At 46.4% G+C, this 25,828-nt stretch overlaps 1 protein-coding gene and 1 non-coding gene across 21 annotated transcripts in view; both read right to left on the minus strand.

The window, feature by feature from the left end:
• Positions 1 to 12,100: 12,100 nt before the first annotated feature.
• PUM1 (pumilio RNA binding family member 1) overlaps positions 12,101 to 25,828 on the minus strand; it is a 157,507-nt gene continuing 143,779 nt past the window's right edge. For all 20 annotated transcript variants that reach the window (XM_049878544.1, XM_049878540.1, XM_049878545.1 and 17 more), the window contains 5 exons: positions 25,582 to 25,719; positions 22,639 to 22,764; positions 20,998 to 21,119; positions 17,507 to 17,699; positions 12,101 to 13,940 (listed from right to left, as the gene is read on the minus strand). In XM_049878544.1, the coding sequence (XP_049734501.1) occupies positions 13,809 to 13,940; positions 17,507 to 17,699; positions 20,998 to 21,119; positions 22,639 to 22,764; positions 25,582 to 25,719 (711 nt within the window). In that variant the 3' untranslated portion in view covers positions 12,101 to 13,808. The remainder of the gene's footprint in view (positions 13,941 to 17,506; positions 17,700 to 20,997; positions 21,120 to 22,638; positions 22,765 to 25,581; positions 25,720 to 25,828) is intronic.
• Positions 16,515 to 16,599, minus strand: LOC126074147 (small nucleolar RNA SNORD103/SNORD85). The gene has a single exon (XR_007516949.1). It is a non-coding gene; the product is annotated as a small nucleolar RNA SNORD103/SNORD85 (small nucleolar RNA).

Genomic DNA, 25,828 nt, shown 5'->3' on the forward strand with positions numbered 1-25,828 from the left:
GTTATGGACATGACCCATCTCCAGAGGTTCCTGCCAGCTCTGAGACTCAGCTTCTGAAAGCCGCAACACCCCTTGCCTGACATTCTGACATCCTGGTGGAGGAGGATATTTGAGCTGGACAGACCAGGAGCGCCATCTGCTGCCCCTTGCAGACACTGGTTCCCTGCCTGGATTGGGGCAAGTCTGGGTCTGGGGGTATCTCATCCTCCTCCCCACCCACCTATTCCGGCTCCTGTGGAGCCCACGGATGCACATGGTCACCCACCCCATGCCCACCAGTGCATGTGAGCCCACCCACTTGCTACACAGCCGGAACGCACAAGGGCTCCCTTTCTTTACCCGCCCATCACCACCCACACAGGCAGAAATGTTCTCATTTGCTCCTGCCCACGGCCCTGTGCCTGGGGCAGGCATGCGTGCGCGCGCGCACACACACACACACACACACACTCGAGGAGGAGTAGTACTTGCTGCCCAGGTTGGTGCTGCCCTTCCAGTGAAGCCTGGCACACTACAAGGGCTATCCCCGAGTTTCCTCTTTACTTTGTCTCATTGTACAGCTGGGGAAACTGGGGCTCAGAAAAGTTAGGTAACTTGCCCCAGGTCACACAGCCAGAAAGTGTAGGAACCAAGATTCCATCCAGGCAGCATGACGGCAGAGCCCTGGCTTTTGCCACTGTGCTGTGACTCCTCCACCCACCCCTTACCCCATGGGCCCAGGGGGACTTTGTGTCCTAACCAGGCCTCCCAAACTCAAGAGCCCTCCCAGCTCTCTTCTTTTGCTGGAGCAGTTGCAGGGTTGAAAAGCAAGTCCTGTTTCCCCTCTGCTGCCCCCACCTCCATCCTTCAAGTATGAGGGAGTCCCCACCCTTCCTGTTCCCTCTCCAACTTCTGGTCTTCCCCCAGAGCGAGGAAGGAGGCCAGAGCTCGGATATGCTCCTGAGAAGGCCTGAGTGATGGCAGACCTGGAGGCCAGTGACCCCCAAACTCAAGAACTGAAACAAGATCCTGGTAAGAGGGCAAAGGCCAGCCAAGCAAGGACCCAGGAAGTTCTGACCTGGAGGACACAGGCAAGAGGCTGGGGGAAGGAAGGGGACTCCAGGAGACTGGAGGCTGCCTGCCACCCACCATGAGCAGAAGCCCACTGGCTGCGGGGAGGGTGGTAGGGCCTATGGAGGGAGGGGCTGGGTGAGCAGTGGGAAGGCTCGTCCTCTGTGGTGGCGGAGTCTCCTTCCAGCTGAGGACTGGGCCTATGTGAGGGCCTCAAAGGGCAGTGCCTCTGCCCGGTGTTGGGCAGAGCAGGGAGAGCATACCCTGAGCCCTCCATGTGCTAGACAAGTCCACACACCTGCCTCAAAATCCTTCCCAGCTGAGGACATGGAAGCTCAGATGGGTGGGTGACACCCCCGGTCACACAGCTGCCAGCCATGGGGCCAATATATAAACCTAGGCCTAGCCTAGATCTGTTAGCTGTGGGGCCAGAAACTGGAAGCTGGAGACCCCTCAGGGCTGGTGTTGAGCAGTTGGAAAGAGTAAGTCAGATTCTGTTTGAGCTGAGTGACCACAGAGCAAGATGGGGCTGGCCTTGCAGTGGGGTCAAGTTGAGGCTGGGAGTCCCACAACAGAGACCCTCTGCTGCCTGGGTCGGTTTTGGGCCCAGGCCAGGGAGGGCTGCCTGAGGAGAAAGGAGGGCTCTGGGACCTCAAGCTGGGTATAGGTACCAACAGAGGCAGGTCCAGACTCTTTGGGGCCTGAAGCTTAGACAATTTGAAAGGATCACAAATACAAAATTAGGAACAGGGCCTTGGAGGGGGACTGTGCAAGCGAGGGACCTTGAAGTTTAAGCTTCATTAAGTTCACAGGAAACTGGACTCTGAACAGAAACCCATGGCCCAGCCAGACACCATAGGGCAAGGCCAGCGAACTCTGCAGGAGGACTGGGCAGGCAGAGGTTAATGCTACTGTGAGGGTTAGGGTATTGAGAAGGGAATCTAGGGAGGCTTCGTGGTGGTGGTGACATCTCTCCTGAGACATGGAGGGCAGATTGGGTGCCATGAGGTGGCCACACTGAGGCTGAGCCCTGCCCGAGAGGAAGGCCTCCAAGGTCTTCAGCTCGGGCCTGAGGTTTTGGACATCAGGCCTACGGATAGGGCAGAGAACATCCTGGGGAGCTTGTCCACTAAAACCTAAGATAGAGAGAACATGCAGGGCATTTCCCTACTCTCCCCAGCCTACCTTACCTCATGTGCCCATTTTATATTTGAGAAAATCAAGGCCATAGGGTTCCTATGAGTCAGAACTGACTTGAGGGCAATGGGTTTAAAACGGGAAGTGACAAGCCCAAAGTCACAATCTGCGGCAGAGCTGGGACTAGAACCCAGGTCACTTCACTCCCTGCCCTGGAAGTTTTCTTTCACCTACTCCCTTCTCCAGGACTAGATGCCATGTTGTTGGCAAAAATTTAAAATCTCTTGGGGTAGGACCATTCTCCCAAACCAAGATCCTCATTCAGCCCCAAGACATCCCCTTTCCTGGGTGGTCCCACTGAGGCCAGTCCTCGGCCCTTCCACAGGCTCCTGCTCCACTCCCTACCCCCTGAAGCACTGGTTCTCAGGGCCCGGCATACCCGCAGGCCTCGGACCCCTCTACTTGGCCCCAGGAAGACCTCCTCTTGCCCTCACCTCCCGACCCAGCTTTGACTCCAAGGGTCCTCATGTGAGTTCCTCTTGGGCCAATATCCTCCACCCTGGGCCCTCTGCCCTCTGGGCTCAGGCCCACTGCCACCTGCTCAGGCCGCACCTCACCGTTGAGGCTGCCAGGCACCTGGCGCGGTCACAGCGGTACAAACCCCTCTGAAGTCACTGTCTGTCCCTCAGAGGGATCTTCCAGTTTTCCGGCCACCTTCTCCTATGTCCTGGTCAATTCTCAGGTCCCAGTCCCTCTCTCCCCATCCGGGATTCCACCCACCACACCCACCACACACACACACACACACACACCCACACACACACACCAGTTCTCTTTCAATGTGGAGGGTAGGCACCCCTCTCTCACCCTGAGGCCAGCAGACACCGCCCCCCCTTTCCTGACACACCCTCTTTCTGGCCTGATGGCCTCCTGCCTCTGGGTTTCCTCTCTGGCCTTTGCTGCTCCTCGTCCATCTTCACTGGGGACTATGTCCTCCATCCACCCCACCATTCAAGTTCCCACCTGCAGTGCCCTTCTCCTCCCTCTCTGCAGTCTCCTGGGCGCTGTCCTCAAGGCCTCCTCCCTGAGCTGTATCCACAGCTAGGCCTTCTCCAGGCCCAGATGTCTCTAGAACCTGCCCCTTCTCTGCATCCCCGACGCCACAGTCCTGCCCAGGCCACCAGGCCTCACTCAACAACAGACCGTTGCTGGCCTCCAGCTTCCTCCTCCCAACTCACCATGCATCTGCCCAGTCACGTGAGTACAAGCCAGTTAAATCACCCGTCCCCTGTTTAAATCCTCCAGTGGCTTCTCTCAAGTTGAAGTTCAAACCACTGGCCCTGGCTGCAGAGGTCCCTTGAGCCCCCTGTCCCTGTCCCTCTGTCTAGACCACTCTCTTTCTTGTCACTCCCCCTTCCGAACCTGGGCTTGCTTCAAAGTCGCCCTCTGGGGCTTCGCTCAGAGGCCCCTTTCTCCCAAACCCTCCCAGATGCCCCAGCTCAAGGATAAGTAGCCCTCTGAGCACACACAGAGAGCTGCCGTGCCCTGTCCCTGCCTCCTGCCTGTGGCACAGCATCTGGCACATAGTAGGGCTCCATATCTTGTAACAGTGACAGTTGTCAGCCTTTGAAGACTTCCTCTCTCTGTTATACTTTAAAAGCCCCTCATACATGCATATACACTCTCTCCCCATTTTATAGACAAGAAAACTGAGCCTCAGAAGAGTAAAGCAACTTAGCCAAGGTCACAAGGGTAGGAAATGTTGGGAGGGGGAGCAGGAGGAGCCCCAGCCTGTGAGCACGTGTCACACGCCTGCCTTCTCTGGGTGAAGGGGAGAGAGGCAAGGGGAAAGTGGGGCGGGGGGTGGGGGAAGAAAAGAGCGGGAGGAGGGGAGGAGAGCACTGCCCCAGAAGCCATCCCACTAACACACCCACGTTCCTCAGAATAAATTGCACATTTGGAATCACTTTCCTGGAAGAAAAAAAAAAAAGTATCCCTAAAAATATGTTTTCTTTCTCACCTCCTCCTGGGGCTAGAGCAGGCCCATTGGGTGTCAACCAACAAAGGGGGGGGGGTGGGGGCCGGTGGCCCAGGTCTGGGGGATGAGCGGATGAGGAGAGAGACTGAGAGGTGGGTTGATCCCTCTGTCCCCAAAGCCACAGAGTCTGAGCACCGGGTTCATCACCCTGGGAGCACTGCTGCCTCTCAGGCATTCAACAGGTCTTGTCTTGGTTTGGTTTTCAAGATTCTTGTAGACTCTCATTCAAACCCTCAGCCTACATTTACTGAGCGCCTAAGATGTGCCATGAGAGTCCCGGGGTAGCACCAACAGTTAAGTGCTCGACTACTAACCAAAGACTGGTAGTTCAAATCCACCCCGAGGCACCTTAGAAGGAAGAAAGGCCTGGTTGGTGGTCTGCCTCCAACACATCACAGCCTTGAAAACCCCAAGGAACACAGTTCTTCTCTGCAACATACGGGGTCATCATGAGTCGGAATCAACTCTCCGGCAGCTGGCAACTGCTATGTGCCAAGCACAGATCTAGCTACTGTCATTTAAGGGCAGGTGGCAGGGGATAACAAATAACTGGATTCAGGGGACAGGCCCCTGCTCTGTCCTTCACCACCTCGCTGGGGATCTTAGTCTCCTCATCTGTAAATGGATCAGATCTGGGGAGTCAAACTCAGTTCCCAGCACCCCGCAGGCAGCCCTGTGACTCCTGAGGGCATGGCAAAGGGAAGAACAGAGAGAGAGGCCTGGGGGGACTCTGGAGGCAAGTCCTGGGTCTGCCACTTCCTGGCTGGGTGACCTTGGGACAGTTTCCTCCCCTGAAATTCGAGTGAATGACCATCCCCTCCTCGAAGGGTCGTGAGAGTGCTGAACACCAGCTCAGGGTGTCACTCACAATTGCAACTCCACTGGCCACTGTTTTTTTGTTTATTTTTGTCGTTGTAAAAATATAGATACCACGGCATTTGCCAATTCAATATTTTTCACGTGTACAATTCAGTGAGACCAATTACATCAATCCTGTTGTATGACCATCACCAACATCCGTGGACAAATTTCCCATCACCAGAAACAAAACTCAATGCTTCCCCCCATCCCCTCTCCCCACCCCCAGGACCACTATTAAACTCTGATTTCTATGCATTGGCCTGCTCTAGATCTTTCATGTTAGTGAGATCATAGAGTATTTGTCCTTTTACGATTGACTCATTTCCCTCAGCATAATGTTGTGGCATGCATCAGGATTCATTTCTATGGCTGCGTGATATTCAATTGTAGGTATATGCCACGTGTTGTTTATCCGTCCTTCTGTTGACGGACATTTGGGTTGTTTCTACGTTTTGGCTGTTGGGCTACAATGCACGTTGGTGTACCTCTGTTTGTTTGCATAGCTGCTTTCAAGACGCTTGGGCATATGCCTAGGAGCGGAATTGCTGGGTCTGTGGTTCGCTTTCTGAGGAGCTGCTGGACAGTTTTCCAGAGTGGCCGTCCCATCTTAACATTTGCGTCAGCACTGAGCGAGGATTCCAATTTCTCTAAATCCTCACCAACGGTTGTGGTTTTCCTTTTTTTTTAATCTTAGCCATCCTGATGGGAGTGAAGTGCTATCTCATTCTGGTATTTCCCTAAGGCTAATGACGGAGCCCTGGTGGCGCAGTGGTTAAGAGCTCGGCTGTTAACCAAAAGGTTGGCAGTTAGAATCCACCAGCCGCTCCTTAGAAACCCTATGGGGCTGTTCCACTCTGTCCCATAGGGCCTCTGTGAGTCAGAAACAGCTAGACAGCAATGGGTTTGGTTTGGGTTTTTAAGGCTAATGATGCTGAGCACCTTTTCATGTGCTTGTTGGCCACTGGAATATCCTCTCTGGTGAAACGTCTATTTAGGTCCTTTGCATCCACCACCCTTTTTAAGTCACTCCCTGCCTGGTACAACCAAGTCCTGAGATGGGTGGGCCAGGGTGCCTCCACTGGGACTGGGGAGACAGAGGCTGAGGAACTCTGTGGGGCCGCCAGGCCCCTGGAGCAGAGTGGCTATGGCCTCCTGGGGTCTTCGGTCCAGTCCTGCTAAGGACATGCTTCCACCCTGGGTTCTGAGGAGCACTAGGGTTCTAGCGATGGGTAGCTGGCAGTCGTGGGGTGATTAGGGGCAGGAACAGGCTCTCAAGGGCCCTCACAGACTGGAGGGTAGGCTCTGCCTCACAGGGCCAGGTGGGAGGTTAGAAATGGGCATTCTGACTTGCCTGGGACAATCCCAGTCTACACCAGGTTTTGCACTGTGTATTAGTTTTCTATTGCAATTTAACAATTTGCCCCAAAACACAGCGGCTTCGGCTTAAAACAACAATAAACATTGTCTCACACAGTTTCTGTGAGTCACAAATTCGAGAGCAGCTTAGGTGAGTGGTTCTAGTTTGAGGGTTCTTATGGACTGCAGTCATGGAGGCTTGAAGGGGGCTAGAGGTTCTGCTTCCAAGATGGCAGAGATGACTGGCAAGCTGATGGTGGCCAACAGCACACCTTAGCTCCTCTCCATGTGGGCCTCTATCAGGTTGCTTGAGTGTCCTCCAGGCATGGCGGATGGCTTCCCCCAGGCGAGTGACCCGGAGAGAGCTCGCTGGGAGCTACAGTGTCTGTGACCTCAGCTTGGAGGTCACGCTCCACATTTCCATGTATCCTACTGTTGCTACAGATCAGCCCTACTCGATGTGGGAGGGGACTACACGAGGTCAAGAATACCAGGAAGTGAGGCGCATTGGGGACCCACACGCAATAATAATTCAGAGCACCCGCTTTCATGACTAAAAGTTCCCCGCTTGGAGGATAAGTCAAATGTGAAGATGGCACAGGACCCGGCAATGTTTCATTCTATTATACATAAGGTCGCCAAAGGTAGGAGCCAACTCGATGGCAACTAACAACGACAGTGAAAATTCCAAGGCTCCAACATAGAAGGGAAAAGTTGAGAGCAATATTAGTAATACTATTAACAAGCCCTATTTATGGCTTAAGGAGCCTGGTGGCACAATAGGTAAGCACTTGGCTGCCAACCAAAAGGTTGGTGGCTCGAATCCACTTAGTGACTCCATAAGAGAAAGACCTAGTGATCTGCTTCTAGAAAGATTACAGCGGTGGCTTTGGTGAAGGGTAAGACAGTACCCAGTCCTGGGGGAGTCAGCACAATGTGACCAGGGCAAAGTTATAGGAGCTTCACAGACACATCCAAACACCCTGAGAGACCAAGCTACTGGGCTGAGGGCTGGAGGCCGTGGTCTCGGGGGACATCTAGCTCAACGGGCACACATAGTCTATAAAGAAAATGTTTTACATCTGACTGTTTTTTGTAGTGAGTAGCCACTGGGGTCTTAAAAGCCCATGACCAGATACATCTACTCTTCCCATGCCAGCTGGAACAAAGGAGAATGAAGAAGACCAAAGACACAAGGAAAAGATGAGTCCAAAAAACTAATGGACCACAACTACCACAACCTCTGTCAGTCTGAGCCCAGAACAACTAGATGGTGCCCAGCTACCACCACCTACGGCTCTGGCAGGGATCACAATAGAGGGTACCAGACAGAGTGGGAGAAAAATGTAGAGCAAAATCCAAATTCACACACACACACACATACACACACACACACACACACACACACACACACACACACAAATGCTAGGCTTGCTGGTCTGACAGAGACTGGAGAAACCCCAAGAGTATGGCCCCTGAGCACCCTTGTAACTCAGTACTGAAGTCACTCCTGAGGCTCACCCTTCAGTCAAAGATTAGACGGCTCTAGACATGGGGCTGACACTAACACAAATGAGAAACGTGCTTCGTAGTTCAATCATGTATTTAAAAAAAAAAAAAAAAAGATTAGAGCCAAGAAAACCCTCTGGGGTAGTTCTACTCTGTCGCACAAGGTTGCTATGAGCTGGATTCCACCCAATAGCACCCAATAACAACATTTTTGGCTTATTGTGTGTCCAGCTCTGTGTCAAGTGCTCCCAACATATTCTCTCAATTAGTCCTTGCATCAACCCTGTGAAGTGGGTCTATTCTCACGCCCATTTTACAGATGAGGAAATGAGGGATAGAAACGCAAATGACCCACGAAGGTCACACAGGGCTGGGAGCTATGGATTTGAAACCAGGTGGCTAGTTATCTGAAAGTGTGTTGTAGAGGCCAGGGATGTGGCCTGAGAAAGAGGCACCAGGGTCTCCGGTTACATTAACAGAGGCATGGGGCTGCCCTGCTCAGCCCCAAACCTCTGGCCTCATACCAGCCCTGTGTGGGTGGCAGGGCTGGGGTTACCACTCCAGGTGACAGTTGGGGAAACCAGGGCCCACGAAGTCAAAGATTTGCCAAAGGTCACACAGTGAGTCGAAGGCCAAGCTGAGGCCTGTGAGCCAGGTCAGTGACCTGCTCTTCACCACCCCTCTAAGTCAGGGTGAGGGACCAGCCCTATCTATGCGCAGAGGAATCTGGGGGGAGGACAAGAGGGGGCAGCTTAGTCTGAGGGCAGCTGCCAGGCCTCGGTCCCTAGGTGAGACTTCTAACTCCACTCCTGGGCCCCTCTGCAGGGAAAACCATCCCAGACCTGACCTTGGAGCCCTGGAGACCTTCCAAACAACCACCCAGTTGCCGATGAGTCTCTTCTGACTCATGGCAACCCCATGTGTGTCAGAGTAGAACTGTGCTCTACCAGGTGTTCAATGGCTGATTTTTCATAAGTAGATTGCCAGGCCGTTCTTCCGATGCACCACTGGATGGACCTAAACTGCTAACCTTTGTGCCAACTAGCAGCCTAGTGTGTTAACCATTTGCACCACTCAGGTGTACCACCTTGGAAAACTTGTTGCTGCTGTTGAGTCAATTTCGACTCATAAGGACCCTGTAGGACAGAGTAGGACTGCTCCATAGTTTCTTCGGCTGTAATCTGTATGGGAACAAATCGCCAGGTCTTCTTTTCCATGGAGTCACCAGTGGGTTCAAACCACCCGACTCACTTAGCAGCCAAGTGCTTAACCATTGTACAACCAGGGCGCCTCTGTGGAAACCATGCTTTCTTTAGGCGGCAGCACCCTCGTGTGGCTATAGCTGGTAACTACACGAAGTCAAAAAAAAATTTTTTTCCCCCAAAAAGGTATTTCACTTCCCAGTATCTTGTCTCCTGCAACCCCACCCTGGGCCTCAAAGACAGAAGACAGTTACAACTGGGGCTGAAGGGAGATGGCAATACCAAGATAGCATAGACAGCTCAGGCCCGGGAGTCAGGAAAACTCGTGTGACCCTTATGTGGTTACCGGCTCACTGTGCAGCTTGGGAAACTCCACATCTATATGAGTTGATACCTACTCCCTACCTCACTAAGGAGCCCTGGTGGTGCAGTGGTAAAGTGCTCAGCTGCTAACCGAAAGGTCAGTAGTTGGAGCTCGCCAGCCGCTCCGTGAGAGAAAGATACAGCCTTGAAAACCCTGTGGGGGCAGTTCTACTCTGTTCTACAGGGTCGCTATGAGTCATAATCAACTCGATGGCAACAGGTACCTCATCCTCTGAGGTTTTCATGAGGATCAAAGGAATCATAAATGTGAGTGTTCTATAAGCTGTAAAGCACCGTGCCCAGGTGGAGGGTCAGTACATATAGCAGCATGTAAGGAATCCCCATGGGCGAGACTCTGGAATAGACCAGGAAAGCAGGTATCTGGCTGGTGGCAGCCCGGGACCCTGGATCCTTGGGGAAGTCTAGGAAGCAGTGGGGAATCGAGGCCATTCAGAGGAGGGGTGGACAGTGAGCTGAGTCCTGCAGTCGGAGGGGTCTCCCAGCCCCACCTCCTCTCCTAATGCACCAGGGAAAAAGGTCTCAGGCCACATAAGTCTGATCCAAAGACTTGCATCAGAACCCAGAACCTCAGTTTCCGTGTCTGTAAGATGGGAATAATAGCATGTTCTTCACAGGGCTGGTGTGAGAGATGAGAGGATGCAAAACCATCTCCTGGGTGCCCGGCACAGAGCCGGTTCACAATAAACACTACATAAACTCGAGGACAAAGACTTTTGTTCAGCAAAACATTAAGAGTCACCGGATGGGTAATGTGAAAGGGAAAATAGGATACCATGCGCCAGGGACTGTGCTAAATTACTACATAATTTCATTCAATCCTCACAACCAACCTTTGACACTTAGTTGCCATCGAGTTGATTCGGACTTATGGCGACCCCATGTGTGTGGAAGAGTAGAACTGCACCATAGGATTTTCAAGGCTATGACCTTTCAGAAGCAGACCGCCAGGCCTGTCTTCTTAGGTGCCTCTGGGTGGGTTCAAATGAACCTTTTGGCCAGTTGAACACTTAACCGTTTGCCTCAACCAGGGTCTCCATACCTTTGACATAGGTACTGTTATTTTGCCCACTTGATGAAGAAACTGGGTCTCAGAGAGATCACCAGGTAATAAAAAACAGTGGGATTAAATCCAGGTTTGTCTGATTCAAAAGCCTGCATCCACTCCAGGCCTCAAAGACATTCAGGATTGAAATAAACACAAAAGGGAAGATCTTCACTAAATACTAAGAGAACAAAAAAAAAAAAGAAAAGAAAAAACCCCCAGAGTATAAAGTGCCATATAATCCAGAAAGGAAAAGAAGAAAACCAGCATTGAGTGCCTAATACGTGCCAGGCACTTGACACACAGTGTTGTATTTTCCTACAGCACTACAAGGTATTATCCCCATCTTACAGAAGAAACTGGGGCTCAAACAGGCTAAATTACTTCCCCAAGTCACAAAGAGGCAAACCCAAGTCTCCAAGCTCTTACTTTGCACTTTAGCACGCTGCCTCTGGAAGGGTCCAGTAAAATGCTAAGAACTTAACAGCCATAGCTCCCCCTGACATGGGAGATGGGAGAACCACTTGACTTGTAACTTGGTTAAGATGAGGTAAAGTAACTTGCCCACAGGCACAAAGCAAGTGGTGATATTCAGAGTTCCACACACAGCACAGGTCACAATGCCCCGAGTATGCCCCTACAGCCCTGGGTGCTGACTGGCCCTGCTAGCTCCGGTAAGCCGAGGTTGGCTGCTGCACGTGAGACAATGCTGGCTAAGGACCTAATTACAGCTGCTGAACCAGACTGCCCCTTACCCTTGAGATGGGACTGTGTCAAGTTCCTTCTGCAACCACCCTGAGGCTCCACCTTCAGATGTTGGGCTGGTGTGGGCTCGGTCTGCCCTCCCCACACTGAGGCCTCCCTGGTGCAGCCCATCCTATAGTTGCTGACATTGACCAGTTTTTGTCAAAACTGCTTCTGGAGCAAAGGCGTTAGAGAAGGGAAAGTGGACCTCAGGCATAGGTAACCTACATCTTATTGACTAGTAAAACGCCGGAGGAGGTTCCCCACCTGAGGGTAAGATAAACAAGCTAGGAGGTTGGGCAGCCTCTGTGTAAGGACAGGAGCAGCCCAAACAGGGGGAAAGGAAAAGGGGAGGAGGGGAGGCCCAGGAATCCGGGACACTTTATCTCTTGCCTCACTTGGAAAACTGGACGCCCGTGAGCACTAACTCACTGGGCTGCAATCTAAACCCTCGGGGTCACAAACGCTGCAGAGGCCAGAGCGAGAAAAGCCAGTGAACCCAGAGCACCGGTAAAGAAGGGTCTGGCTGGAGAGCACAGGCTTTCTGGGGACAGCAGGGGGCCTACGGGGCAAAAATTCTGATTTTTCAAGAAAAGATGGAAGGGTGGATTTTTGTGTGGAATTTCGTGATTTTGAAAGCACTAGGCAGGCTAAACCAAACACCTTAAAAACAAAAACAATTAGAAAAAAAAAAAGAAAAGAAAGAAGCACAAGCAAGGAAAAGGCTGTCCTGGGGCCACCACACTGGGAGGGGGGGTGTTACGATGAAGCGCAAACCCAGATTCCAAAGTTCTGTATTTTTTAAAATAAAGGTCACACATTGTTTAGAGACAATCTACACAAGAGTTACAAAAAATAGTTGCCCAGGCATAAGCATACACAGGTTTGTTAATTATACACATATGGTTACAAGTGTGCTTGCAAAAAAGTTCATTGGAAATATACACAAGGCTCTGGAAATGTACACCGTGTAGTGTTACAAGTCTATATTCAAACAAGGAAATTTGACAGTATGTTACATTCACTTACAAGTAGACAAAATGCAAAATACAGTTCATTTTCTGTACAAAAAGGGCAATTCACACTTTACAAGGGGAGAGGGAGGGGCTCCGACTGTAAGGAAAGCTAGGGCAGGGCTGAACTTTTGCACATCCTTTTGACTGTCACAAAATAAGCAAAACATTGCTTTTTTTTAAGGATAAAAAAAAACACAAGCGTGAACTGAATCATCTTGAATTACATTTAGAAAGAATCTCACTACTGTACGACTAGATGACAAATAAAAACCAACCTAATTTTTTTCTTTTTAAACATTAACTAGGCTGTATAAAGAACATTTATTCCTTCAAAAGAAAAAAAAAATTTACTTCTGGTTGAAATTACAATTTACAATATACAACACTATATGCTACGACCATAAAAGGTGTGAATATACACTGAATGCACAGGGCTGGCTAATCTTTTCTTACCAAAAAACGTTTATGTTGATTCAAACTTCTCCACATTTACATTACAGGTATACAAATGTACAATTGTACAATCAAAAGTATGTTCGACTACTAGGGTACATTATAGATACAGATTAGACATCAAAACAAGAAAATACTACAAATTTGTATATATGCAAAGTCTACACCAAGTATACACTATATATTTATAGAAGCAAGACCAGAAGCAGAGTTGGATTTTTTTTCTCATGCTAAATAATCAGATTTTGCCTTTCCATGTTAACAGAAAAAAATCCAGTAGGCAGTAAACAATTACACCCGCCAAGCCTTGACAGACAGTCTGGGTGCTCACGTTTCCTCCTCAAAAGATAGACTACACTATCTTTGTTAGCATAATAGAGTCTCCAAAAAAAGCAATTTTTAGAAGTTTCATAAACTTAATGTCATAAACCAGAGCTTTAGCAACTCTGAAATGTTTTCCATTGTATATATATATATTTTTATAAACAGTGTTAAATGCCGATTTGGGGTCATTTAACTAATATTCAAACTTCTAGGTTTTTTTATTTTGTTTTTGTTTTTTACTAAAATGAGGAGGGGGGAAGAGCTATTTGCAAAACTTGCCAGCAAGGCAAATGAGTTAAAAACCTTTTTTTCTTTTTTTTTTTTTTTTAAACTTTTTTTGTTAAACCAACCACCCCGAAAGTTTCCACACGTGGAATATAGATACAACAATGAATAAAATATGTGGCCTCCCATGTACATTGGTTACCTATGTACAAGTATCCTATACACCAGTAAAACAGCAGGGCAATTAGTCAATTAAAAAAAATAATTAGTACATGTTATGCGTAGTAAAATTCAACAAATTTACAAAGGCTTTTCCACTTGTGAATTTGATTCCTTTTTTTGGAGGGGGTCATCCCGGAGCAATCACTACCCACTTCAGACTCGGTACTAGAACATTTCTGGTTGCTGGTTGGCTTCACCAGTGGGCCATTGAGGTCAGTAGGAATAGGGGCATGGGGGACACTGCCTCAGATAATACCATTAGGGGGGCCACAGATGGGCCCTAAGTCAACGCCATTCTTCATGTAGTATTTCTCCAGCTTGGCCAGAATGTGCTTGCCATAGGTGTACTTGCGAAGAGTCGCGATGTGGGGTCGGATCTGAGAAGGAAGGACAGTTTGTTACACTGGCCGGAAAACAGACGTGGTAGGCTTCCAGACCCAGCATGCACACCCACCCACCCACCCACCCACGCACGCACACACACACACACACATCCTGAAGCAATACCTTCTACTGATACAGCAAGTCAGCTGAACTCTGAACTTCTGTGACCTATCAGATGGAGATAGCAGCTCCTATCCTGAGAGCTGATGCAGGATGGGAGGGCTCTGGAGACTGGATGGCCACGGACCACTCCCAGGACAGTCTGTGAATCCTGACTAACAAATCACACCACGTGCAGCACAGTACTTCCCTGGAGGCACCCATGCATGTCCCTCTGGGCCCATCAGAGGAAGAATCCTAGGCTCTCCTGACCTGTGGTGGTTTATTCCAGGACACCATGAATCCTGAGCTCACACCTGACCCTGTGTGTCCAGTTCACAGTGGAACATACAGCTAATGACAACAATAAAAAAGGCTAACATCACGAGCCAGGCACTGTTCATGTACTCTCATAATTACCCTTATGAAGATGGTGTGAATATTACCCCCATTTTACTGATGAGAAAACAAAGGCACTGTGTTGGTTAAATTACTTATCCAAGTCAAGTGGCTAATAAGAGGTAGCACAGGTATCTGATCCCAAGTCGTCTGGCTGTTTTAGCAAGTATTCCTACCCCGACTGTGCACTCGTGGCTCCGCCTACCGTGCCGGTCTCATATCTCATCCTCTGCAACCCCAGCTCTCGCTCACCTCGGCAAGCCTTCTCGCCTGCCACCCCGCCTCCTGGCTGATCTACTCTGAGAAGTCCTGTGCATCCCTGATGGCTCAAAGGGAGCCGCCTCTCCTCTTCTGTGAGCTCACGGACCTTCTACATGGCTCAGCGACAGAACAGAGCACCAGGTTTGCAATCATTTGCTCTACACAGACAGTGAAGGGCGTGTCTTATTAACCTGTTTCCACATCCTAATTTGTACTTGTACATGCAAACACAGTGGACAAATGAATCAGGGAGCAGGTGGGTAGATGGATGCTCTCTGGAGTGAGAGCGCCATGAGGGCAGCAATTTGTCTGTTTAACTGTGTCCCCAAAGCAAGGAAGGGTCAAGTAGATCGAGAAACCACTGACCCATCCCACACAGGTCACAGACCCGTATCAGACAGTACATCCCACCTAAGAGCCTGTATGGGAAACTGACTATTGACAAATTGTTCTTCGTTCTAATTCTGAGCTGTGTGACCCAGCCAGCTTGCCTAACCTCCCTAAACACTTCTGTAAAAAAGACGAGTCTTGCTTTTGTTATTTAACCCCCATTTCATATGGGTTGTAGCAAGAACTAATGTACCTGGATAATGTTTTTGTCATTAGACCTTGAGGTTCAAGATGCCCATCTTTGATTTTAGTAAATCTCCTTCTAGAAACTAGTGAAATTCAATTCATTCACCTCTTTATAACTTGGGATTGGCTACTGATGAGTCCAGACACTTAAATCTTTTTATCTTTCCTCTTCCAGACCAAACAACAACAAAACAAAAGTAGCAAGTCAAACATACACACAAGTGGCTGGTGAAAAGTAATCACCCTGCTATTCTTTCAATATTCCCTCTCTCTGAAAAGGACACCACCTAGTGGTCAGAGAGATGAAAACTTACTTAAGAGGAATTCTTAGGACTCTCCCCCCCTCAACCAACCAAGTACTAAGCCCTATCTAGTTTGATGGTAGATAGTACTTTGTACATACACCAAATCCGTTGCCATCCAGTTAATTCTGACTTATAGCAACCCTGCAGGACAGGGCAGAACTGTCTCAAAGGATTTCCAAGGAGCGCCTGGTGGATTCCAACTGCCCACCTTTTGGTTAGCAGCTGAGCTCTTAGCCACTACGCCACTAAGTCTCCATACATGGTAGTAGATAATAGTAAATAGATTCTAGCTCTCAATTCTTTTCACTTCTCTTTAATCCCAAAGCCATCACCATTTCCTGGCTTAACTATTTTAACAGCCTCCCCTCTACTCTCTTCACTGCCTCCTCTCTTCTCTCAGTCACTCATCAGCTAGAACAATTTTTTTTCAATCTGATTTTCTCACCACAGCCCTGCCCCACTGAACTTCCTTTAGTTCTTCAAATATAATGTCTTGCCTCCTCCTGCTTCCCAGCCTTTACACACCATGTTCCCTCTGCCTGGAAAGGTTCAGAATTCTAGTCAGATGGGAGCCTCATTTGTATACCCTCATTAGCAGAGGCCCCCTGCCACATTCTCCCATGGCCCCCCTATTTCCCCAGCATCACTGTAACTATCTGCACATAATACTGCCGTGTTTAGCAATACAGTCCTGTTGAGAGCAGGGCCTAGTATAGAGTGTGTGTTTAATGAGTATCTGTTGGATAGATGAATGGATGGACATACTCTAAACTGCTGGACTTCACAGCATTCCTTCTGCCTCCAACAGACACTCACGTCTATGAGCCTCACAACCTTATGAACTCTGGGCTCGCCCAGCCTTTGACTGCCATCATCAACACCAATGCAGTGTCTGTTCGTTTGTGTGAACTGCAGGTGGGTGCCTTGTCTGGCTCAGAACCTGAGTCCATAACTAAGATTCTCATTACCGAACTTTGTTCTCAGTGAGGGCAAGTGGGTCATCACTGCCAGACAACGGCCACCTCTTCAAATAAGAAGGGCTGAGTGAGCTCAGAGCCCAAAGGCTGAGGGTTCAGACCAGAAGCACCCCAAGGCTTGTGGCACTGCCTGGCACAAACACAGCTGCAGCATACCCTGCCTGTAGGTTTCTTTTGCTTTCTTGGCCCTGTGGTCTGTGTGGGGCCGGTGGGATCTGCTCTGTGACTATTCCTGAAGCCGTGGGCCACTTCAGGTGCTTTGTATGTCAGTTCCCGACTCCCAGCACCTGACAGTTCAGATTTCTGTTCATTCTTCTCCTGCCTAGCTCCTCTTTAGCCTTGATTTCTCCTGCAAAACCTTTCCTCAAAGATTCCGGGCAGGGTTAGGGGCCCCACTCATGTGCCCATCACTACCTTTGCACTGTTCTTCCCACCAAACCATGCTCTCTGTGGGTGAGGATCAAGTCTCAGTCCTCTCTGTGCCTGTGTCTGGCACACACTGGGCATCAGGTCAGTGTGCCAGCCAGTCACTGCACTAAGCAGGCACTTATTCAGTAAATGTTGGCAGAATTAATCAACAAGAGAAAGGAGGGGGCAAAAAGGAAATAGGCGGGTCGATTTGTTGGACTGATAAGCTGGTCTCCCAGAGCACAGGACCAGAGCAGTAGAAACAGGCTTGAAGATCAATGAAACACCTGACAATGGCAGAGTTTGAGACTCTTTCCCACTAACAGGTTATTGACAGAGCAAAGGAACAATGGATAGAGCAAGGGAAAAATGGTCGCACCGGATAAAGGAAAAAAGGGACAAAGCATGAGAAGGCCAGTAATAAACACCTCAAATTGAAGCAAGATGGCTATCCTCCTTTGTGTTTTAGAAATGTGAAGAACCCAAGGCCTTGCACCGTTCTCTCTGACTGAGGCCCTGCCCACCCTGGCCTACCTTATGCATGACAATTTTTCGCTGGGCTGGCTCTGCCACATCGATCATCTTCTGGACCACGTAATTGGCATACTGGTCCTTCATCATGGTGTATAAGGCACTGTGGGGACCGTCGTTCATGGTGCACACCTCATCAATGAGCACAGCACGCTCCGTACGTGAGGCATGAGTGACACACTTCTCCACGACATTGCTGTAATGAGACAAATCCAGAGGCAACACTTAGGAGAGGGCACCCTCTTAGGCTGTGGCTTGTCCAGCTTCTGCCCTAATGACAGTATCAGCAGTGAGAGAGAATTAACATTTTTAGAGGATTAATTCAACTATCTGGCTCTACGAGACTCTCTACCTTTGCCATCTGTGGCTTTCACTTTGAATCATGGCTGAGACCAGATCTTGGAGAATACCTGATCCAGCCCTCTATTTAACCAGGTGAGTGAAAGGAGCCAAGGTAAGTTAAGGGACTTACACAACTTAAAAAATCTACAGATTCTTTCCTTACCTCTGTGAGCTTACTGAGACCAGGGACAAATACTGCTTATGTCTATATCCCTAGTGCCAAGCACAGAACTTCGTACTTAATAAACGCTCTACGGTCTTACTGAGTGAAGGAATACTCTCACCAAATCCATAGCATTCATTTAACTACCTCATGTTCCTCTCAAGAGCCAAAGTATAGGAAGACCTCTAAAGGGCTATCAGCATTTCACAACACTTTCACATACAATGATGTGAGAAAACTTTTTTCCCACCTTCCTACCATAGTGCTACACTAATTTCCTAGGAGCTGCTGGTCTCTCCCTTAGGAGAACAAGGAGTTAAGATTATTTCTAAATTGGTCAGAGAGCATGAAGCCAGTGAATCTCTAAATGTTCAGGCAAAGAACTCTTCACTTTTGAGGACTTTTTAGGACTGTTAATCAGGATGGTTAATCAAGCACTCCAAAGTGGTCAGGATTAAAACAGGGCTGTCTGCTAAACCATGTTGGGGATAGGACACTCAATCTTATGGGTGAAGGACTCTATGTTCAGAACTAACCTGACTTTTAAGAATGCAAACAGGTAGATCAGCTACCACCACCCAACCCCACTAGGTCAAAGGATTCCACCTTAATACACAATCAGTATAGTCTTTAAAGTTTATTTCTTGTGTTTTTGCAATGGGAGTTCCCAGCCACTTGTGGGTAGAGAAACCAACCTAACGATTTGTGACCAGCTTTTTTTTTTTTTTTTTTTTTAATGAAACACAAAATAGTAAACATCTAAGTGAATTATAATTAATTATAGGCAATATTATTTCAGTTATGTATATGTGCATGTGTCTATACATAGAAACTCAATGATGTAAAATTTATTTTGTACTCTGGGTCACCATCAAAAATGTCTGAAATACCCTTTCAGCTCAGTAATGAAGGTACCCCCGAGGTTCACCCTTCAGCCAAAATTAAACCGGCCTATAAAACAGACTAAAGGGGCACAACAGCCCAGGGGCAAGGACTAGAAGGCAGCAGGGGACAGGAAAGGTGGTAATAGGGAACCCACAACTGAGAAGGGAAAGTGTTGACATGTCGTGGGGTTGTTAACCAACGTCATAAAACAGTATGTATACTAACTGTTTAATGAGAAACTACTTTGTTCTGTAAACCTTCATCTAAAGTTCAATTAAGGAAAAAAATGTCTGAAAAAACACTAATTCACTGTATAGTTTAGTTCTATCAAGTTCTGGCTGTTCTGTCATCTCTAATCTGCTATTAAGCCCATAAAATGAATTTTACTCCCAATTTTGTATTCTTCAATTCCAGGATTTACATTTTGTAACTGCTACAGTTTCTAATTCTCTACTGACATTTCCTACCTTTTCATTCATTACAACCATATTTTCCTTTACATCCTTGAGTATAATTAAAATAGCTGTTTTACAATACTCTGCTAATCCCAATATCTGGTCATCTTGGAACTGGGCTTCATTTTCTTTTTTCTTGCATATAAGTCACATTTGCCTGTTACCTAGACATTGTGAATGATACATTGTAGAAACTCAAGAGTTCTGTTATGTTCTTCCCAAAGAGTACTAATTTGTCCCCCTTTTTTTATTGCAGTTAACTTGGTTGAACTCAAATCATAAACATCTCCTTTGCGTGGGCAGCAGCCGAAATCTTAGTTCAACTCTTTTAGGCTTAGATTGCTCCAAGTTTACCACATGAGGTCAGCCAGATATTTAAAGTTTGGGGCTTCTCCTCTTGGCTCTCTTCCAAGATATCTCCCCTTCATTTTCCCATTGCTGTGGTTGTCCCAAACTCTGTCCTCTGCTTCTATAAGCCAGTTACACTGGAATTTTCCATCCTAGTTTTACCACCCAGCAGGAAGCTGACTGGGGCCTACTCTTAGGATAAAAGCCATTAAAAACGGGAAATTTCCCCAGTGCAGTTTCCTTCTTCTAAGTATCAACCTCCCTCTAGTATCCACCTGCTTCTGGTCACTCTCTAGGGTCTTCGGGTAGATTTTTTTTATATTTTGTCTACAGTTTATAATTGTTATTTGTGAGAGGGTCATTCCCACAGGAACTACCTGGTCATTATGAGAACGACAAATCTATTGTAATATTAGTTAATACTCACATTGAACCCAAGGGAGAGAAATTAAATACAACTGGACAAGAGAGTAAACAGGAGACTGAATTGAGGAAGAGACCCAAAAGATTCTGACCCCTGTTTGCCTGGTCCTGACAACCGCCCAAAAGAAGCAATGCTAGGTCTTAAGAGATGACTCTGAATTAGCTACTGAGACACTGGGTGCATACGTGCTTTATTTCTTTTTTCCATTTATAAGATTTCACAAATTAAAAATGAACAATTTGAGAATATCAAGTCTTTGAGTCATACTTACCTTGCAATTTATCCCAAAAACCAGAGAAAGAAATACTCCAAAATTAGAAAGTACTATGTTATGTGGGCAGCAGGACATCCAAAATCTACTTAGAAGACCATCAGTGACATGGTAGGGCCATGCGCACGCTCGCCACGAGTTTCTTTTCTAACCTCTGCTGCTCATAAATTACTAAACCACCTTTCACAACCTGTGAATAATTAGTGCATTTCGTTCCTGTCCTTATACAATATGAAGACTAGAAAAGAGATTCTAAGAATCGGTCCTGTGCATAGATATGGTAAACTCTCTCTTAACTCGGGCACCAAAAAAGCACACTGAGTAAAGAACAATTCACCAAAACAAGTAAGGTAGTGAAATACCCAGTTTACCAAAGTGCAAAACTTACACTCATTAGAAACATACTTCCCAGATTTCAAAGTGGCTGCCCCTGGGGAAGTGGGGAGCCCACTAAGAGAATTCTACTGTTGGAAGCTTTGTAGTAACTATTTGATGTTTTAAGCTTCCTGTGCTTTGAAAAAGGGAACATCATTCCTTTTCCCTATACCCGAAATACTATTTAATCCTCTCTACTGGAAAAGAATTTGTGCAATTCAAAACTCATACCTTGCAAATTTGTGCTGACTCAACACAAGTACATTGCCTCGGATTTCTGCTACAATTTTGCTTTTATCTTCTGGACGACCATGCTCCAATACATGCTGGATTACATAATTTCCATATTGATCCTATCAGAGATGCAACAACAGAAATAAAATTTATGTAAAACCAGTTCTGCGGGTGACCTAAGTTCTCCTCATATTTAATCAATACCTATCCTCCTTGTAGCATCATGATGATTTATGTGAACACTAATGACCGTATAAGAAATTAAAAAAAAATGAATAGGTAGCAACAATTTTTCCCTATCATTACAAAACAGGAACACATCATTAGTGGGCAGAAGAATACTTCTACATATTCAGTTAAGCCCAAAAGTCCTAGTTGGGCACTTCATCAAGTACTATATATAAAAAGTAGGCCTCCACTCAATCAAAAAAAAAAGGGGGGGGGGTGGGGGGGAGGACAATAAAGAGCTATTTTTCTCTCAAACAGATATGTACAAATGATTCACTGTACCTCTCTACTACACAGAAAAACTAGAAACAACCTATCTGCACAGCAAAACAGATATACCTGGTTAAATAATACAACAAGCATACAAAGGATGTACTTACTTATCTACAGTGGAAGGTACTTTAGGAAAGAATAAGTGTGTGTGACTAACAGGGAAAAAGGATTGTAAGATGCAAAAATTTTTACTTTAAGAAAAAAATGCCAACGCCAAATGTTTTTGCCTCTGGATGGTAGAATTACGGGTAATTTGTTCCTACTTTCTATACTTCCACATTTTTCAAGAGAATAGTTAATAATTTGTATTTTATATCTCCCATCAAAACAAACCAACAACAAAAATGCTTCAGTACAATATATTACATGTAGGAAATGCTCAAATGGTTAGTATGATTTGGGGTAAGATTTTTAGTGGTAGAAGCAAAAAAACCATCAAAGCTGCAAAGAAGAAATCATTTACAGTTAGTTAATTTGACAATGATGAAGTTGAGACCCAAGGAGATTAAAATGGCCTGCCTAAGACACACACAGTCCAATACGGAGGTCTGGAACCCAAATCTCTGACTCCAACACCAATGCTCTATTCATTACCCATATTCATTAAACATAAACTAAGCTGCTGTACCCCCATGTGTCTGTCGGTTTGTCATACTGTGGGTGTTTGTATGCTGCTGTGATGCTGGAAACTATGCCACCGGTATTCAAACACCAGCAGGGTCACCCGTGGCAGACAGGTTTCAGCTGAGCTTCCAGACTAAGACAGACTAGCAAGAAGGACCCAGTGGTCTACTTCTGAAAAAGAGGAAGACCCTCGATGAGATGGACTGACACAGTGGCTGCAACAATGGGCTCAAGCATACCAACAACTGTGAGTATGGCGCAGGACCAGGTAGTGTTTCATTCTGTTGTGCACGGGGGTCCTTACGAGTTGAAACTGACTCAATGGCACCTAACAACAATAACAAGATGCTGCTATAAGGGAAAGCTTCGCCCAAAAGATTCAATGGGTAAATCTTTAAAGACATTAACATTGACCACTTCTAGAATGGATATCTGTGCTAACAAAACACGCAAGCTCTGGGCCCACACGAGACTATCGGCATTTGCGGTTACTCTACCGGCACCTCTCACTACCTGTACGAGTTGCTCTGTATGCTGGTGAAGCTCCTCTAAAATAGGAAGTGTCTGGTCAGGGAGACAGTGTTCCAGGATCCTCTGAATTACTCGGCAACCATAGGGATGCGTAGACAAAGCAAATACCTAGGGTAGACAAATAGAACAAAGAAAGCCAAAATGACAGCTGCTACTCTCGATGCTTCAGTGTTAAATGTTTATACACAATATTCCACTGATCTTCACAATGACCCTTAGAGATAGTCATGATAATTCTTAGCATGTAGCGGAGAAAACTGAAGCTCCTCAAGGTTTCAATAACATGCCTACAGTCATACTGCTAGTAAGTAATACAGTTAGGATTCTATTTCCTAGTCTGACTCAAAACCTAAATTCAAATTATGGCATTTAAATTCTCTCTACAAATAATAAGGTAGGTACCAAAAAAACCAAACCCACTGCCATCGAAATCGATTCTGACTCACAGCAACCCTAGAGGACAGAGCAGAACCGCCCTGTAGTTTCCAAGCAGCACCTGGCAGATTCGAACTGCGAACCTTTTGGTTAGCAGCCATAGCACTTAACCACTACGCCACCAGGGTTTCCAATAAGGTAGATAGGGGTGTGGATATGGATGTGGGTATGCGTGCACCATACCCATTTCTTGACTATTTGGGACTTCATAAATAAACTAAACCGAGTGCCGCTGAGTCGATTCCAACTCATAGCGACCCTGTAGGAAAGAGTAGAACTGCCCCATGCAGTTTCCGAGGAGTGCCTGGCGGATTCGAACTAACAATCCTTTGGTTAGCAGCCACAGCACCTAAGCAGTACGCCACCAGGGTTTCCTAGATGTGCATAAATTCAGAACTGAAAAGGACTTTCCCAAGAAGCCTACAGAAGAATACAGAATTAGTAAAGGTCAACAAAGATGCAGTTAAGAACCCAGAGTGCCAACTGACAGCTTCTCCAGAAGACAGGACTATAAACAGAAAATGGAAGGGCTAGGACAAATCCTGAATGCTTCCACATAACCATTGTCAATCACACTGCAGCGTTCTGAACTTCAGGTGCTTTTCAGCAAAAAGGAGCCCTGGTGGCACAGTGGTTAGGTGATCGACTGTTAATCGAAAGGCCAGTGGTCCAAAACCACCAGCTGCTCCTCAAGAGAAAGATTTGACAGTCTGCTTCCTTAGAGACTTACAGCCTTGGAAACCGTATGGGGTCTGTCGGAATCGGACTCCACGGCAGTGGGTTTTGTTTGTATTTTGTTTTTTTCAGCAGTAAGTCAGAAAATAAATGTATATGTATTGCGTATAAGTAATCTTTATAAATGCATAAATGCACGGTAGTATTAAAAGATATGACTGTACAAACAGTACACTGATTAACTGGTTCTGCTAGATCTTAGCTTTATAAAAATGCTACACACAGTGTAAAACAACTTGTTTTATTTCACTCAAAATTGTTTCAAAGGTTGTTTCTGTAGTTTATTCTGCATAGCATATAGTTTATTCTGCTGTAACTACGAGGTTTTTACAAAAATCTAATCCCCTGTTGGTGTACCTCTAGATAGCTCATCTCTTCCTATTACAGGAATAATACTATTGTACACACGCTTGTGTGTGTCCCATGATGTACATATATATATAAACATTTCTATAGATACACACCTAGACCAGAGTGCTGAATCATAGGAAATGTTAAGTGCTAAACTTTGAAAGATACAACATTAGTCCCAAAATGGTTTGTCAATATATATATACCCACATTCCTAACACTTAGCAACTAATAGGTAGAAAATGGTCTATCATTTGTGGTTTTATTTTGTATTTTCCTGATTACTAATGGAACTGAGTATCTATTCATATGGTCTACTGGCAATTTTCGTTTCTTCTGTGAAATGTCTGTGTTTTGGGTGCATTTTTGCATTAGTCTGTATTGTTCTTTTTGATTATCGGAGTTCTTTATATATTCTGGCTATCAATCCTTTGGCAATTTCATGTTGTAAATATTCTCACTCATTTGGTGGCTTAATTATTTCACTTTCTTTGTTATGTATTTCAATAAATGCAAGATCTTAATTTTCAAGTAAACCAATCTACTCTCCCCCACCCCCGCTAATTCAGGAACTCCCAGTAACTCCCTGGACTACTGTGTATAATCTACTTTACTGCCATAACTAAGCAAACTCCGGAACCTAAAGAACTCGAAAATCCCATTTTGATCTAGACTTTGAGGTATACAACTACACCTCAAAATCTATTTCATTGTTCCTATTCTTTTTTCTCTTTTCTAATAAGAGACCAATTTCACACCCCTAAAAAGGAGATAAGTTTTACTATCCTGCCCCATCCAGCTTGGGAGAATGTGCTTAGCAAAATAAAGTAATTCAAAGGCAATTCTGGCTACCATGATAATAGAAAATATCAACTCTACTTGAGCGTTGGTGCCAGGAGTACCACAGTTCACACCAACCTGACCCATCACCCACCCACCCACCCACCCCCCCAAAAAAAAATCAAGCAAGAAGTACTTTGTTACTTTAAAGATATATTCATTCACATATGACCTATAATATTAGTCTGTAAATTATATAATTCTTCTAAAGTGATTTAAAAATTTTTAAATATCAACTATTCTGAGATGACTAGTACTCAAAAGAAAAAAACGTATTCTTCAATGTAAGATTTAATCTTAAAATGCTGAAAGTAGTAACTTAAAAACAGGTCTGGTGACAGTGTCTCATGCTCGCTGGAGCACACACCTTGATGAAGAGAAGACCCACAGGCAGTTAAGGGAAGAGATTTGGGGAGACTGGCTAGGTACTTGCCATCACTGACAGGGCTGCCGTTTAGTGCTGTCTAAAATACATCAAAAGCATCACAAATCCTATCCTGTTCTGTGCTCACAATGGAAACCCTTACAAATCTGCTTCCCTTCCTTCTTTCCTAAGTCACTTACCTGTCCTTTGAACGCATCGATGATAAACTGCAGAGACTGGGGCTGCACACATTCAATGCATTTCTGAACCACGTGATTGCCATTCTGGTCTTTCACACACTTCAGGACATGGCCATCTAGTTCCCGAACCATCTCATTCTATTGGAGACAAAGAAAGAAAGCACCACCAGAATCACAGCAAGCAAAGACCTGGACAATCGATGTTCTCCTTACCAAACACATAACCATTGAACAAGGGATCCAGTGA

This window comes from Elephas maximus, chromosome 3 (genome assembly GCF_024166365.1).
Source record: "Elephas maximus indicus isolate mEleMax1 chromosome 3, mEleMax1 primary haplotype, whole genome shotgun sequence".
Classification (NCBI taxonomy): Eukaryota; Metazoa; Chordata; class Mammalia; order Proboscidea; family Elephantidae; genus Elephas; species Elephas maximus.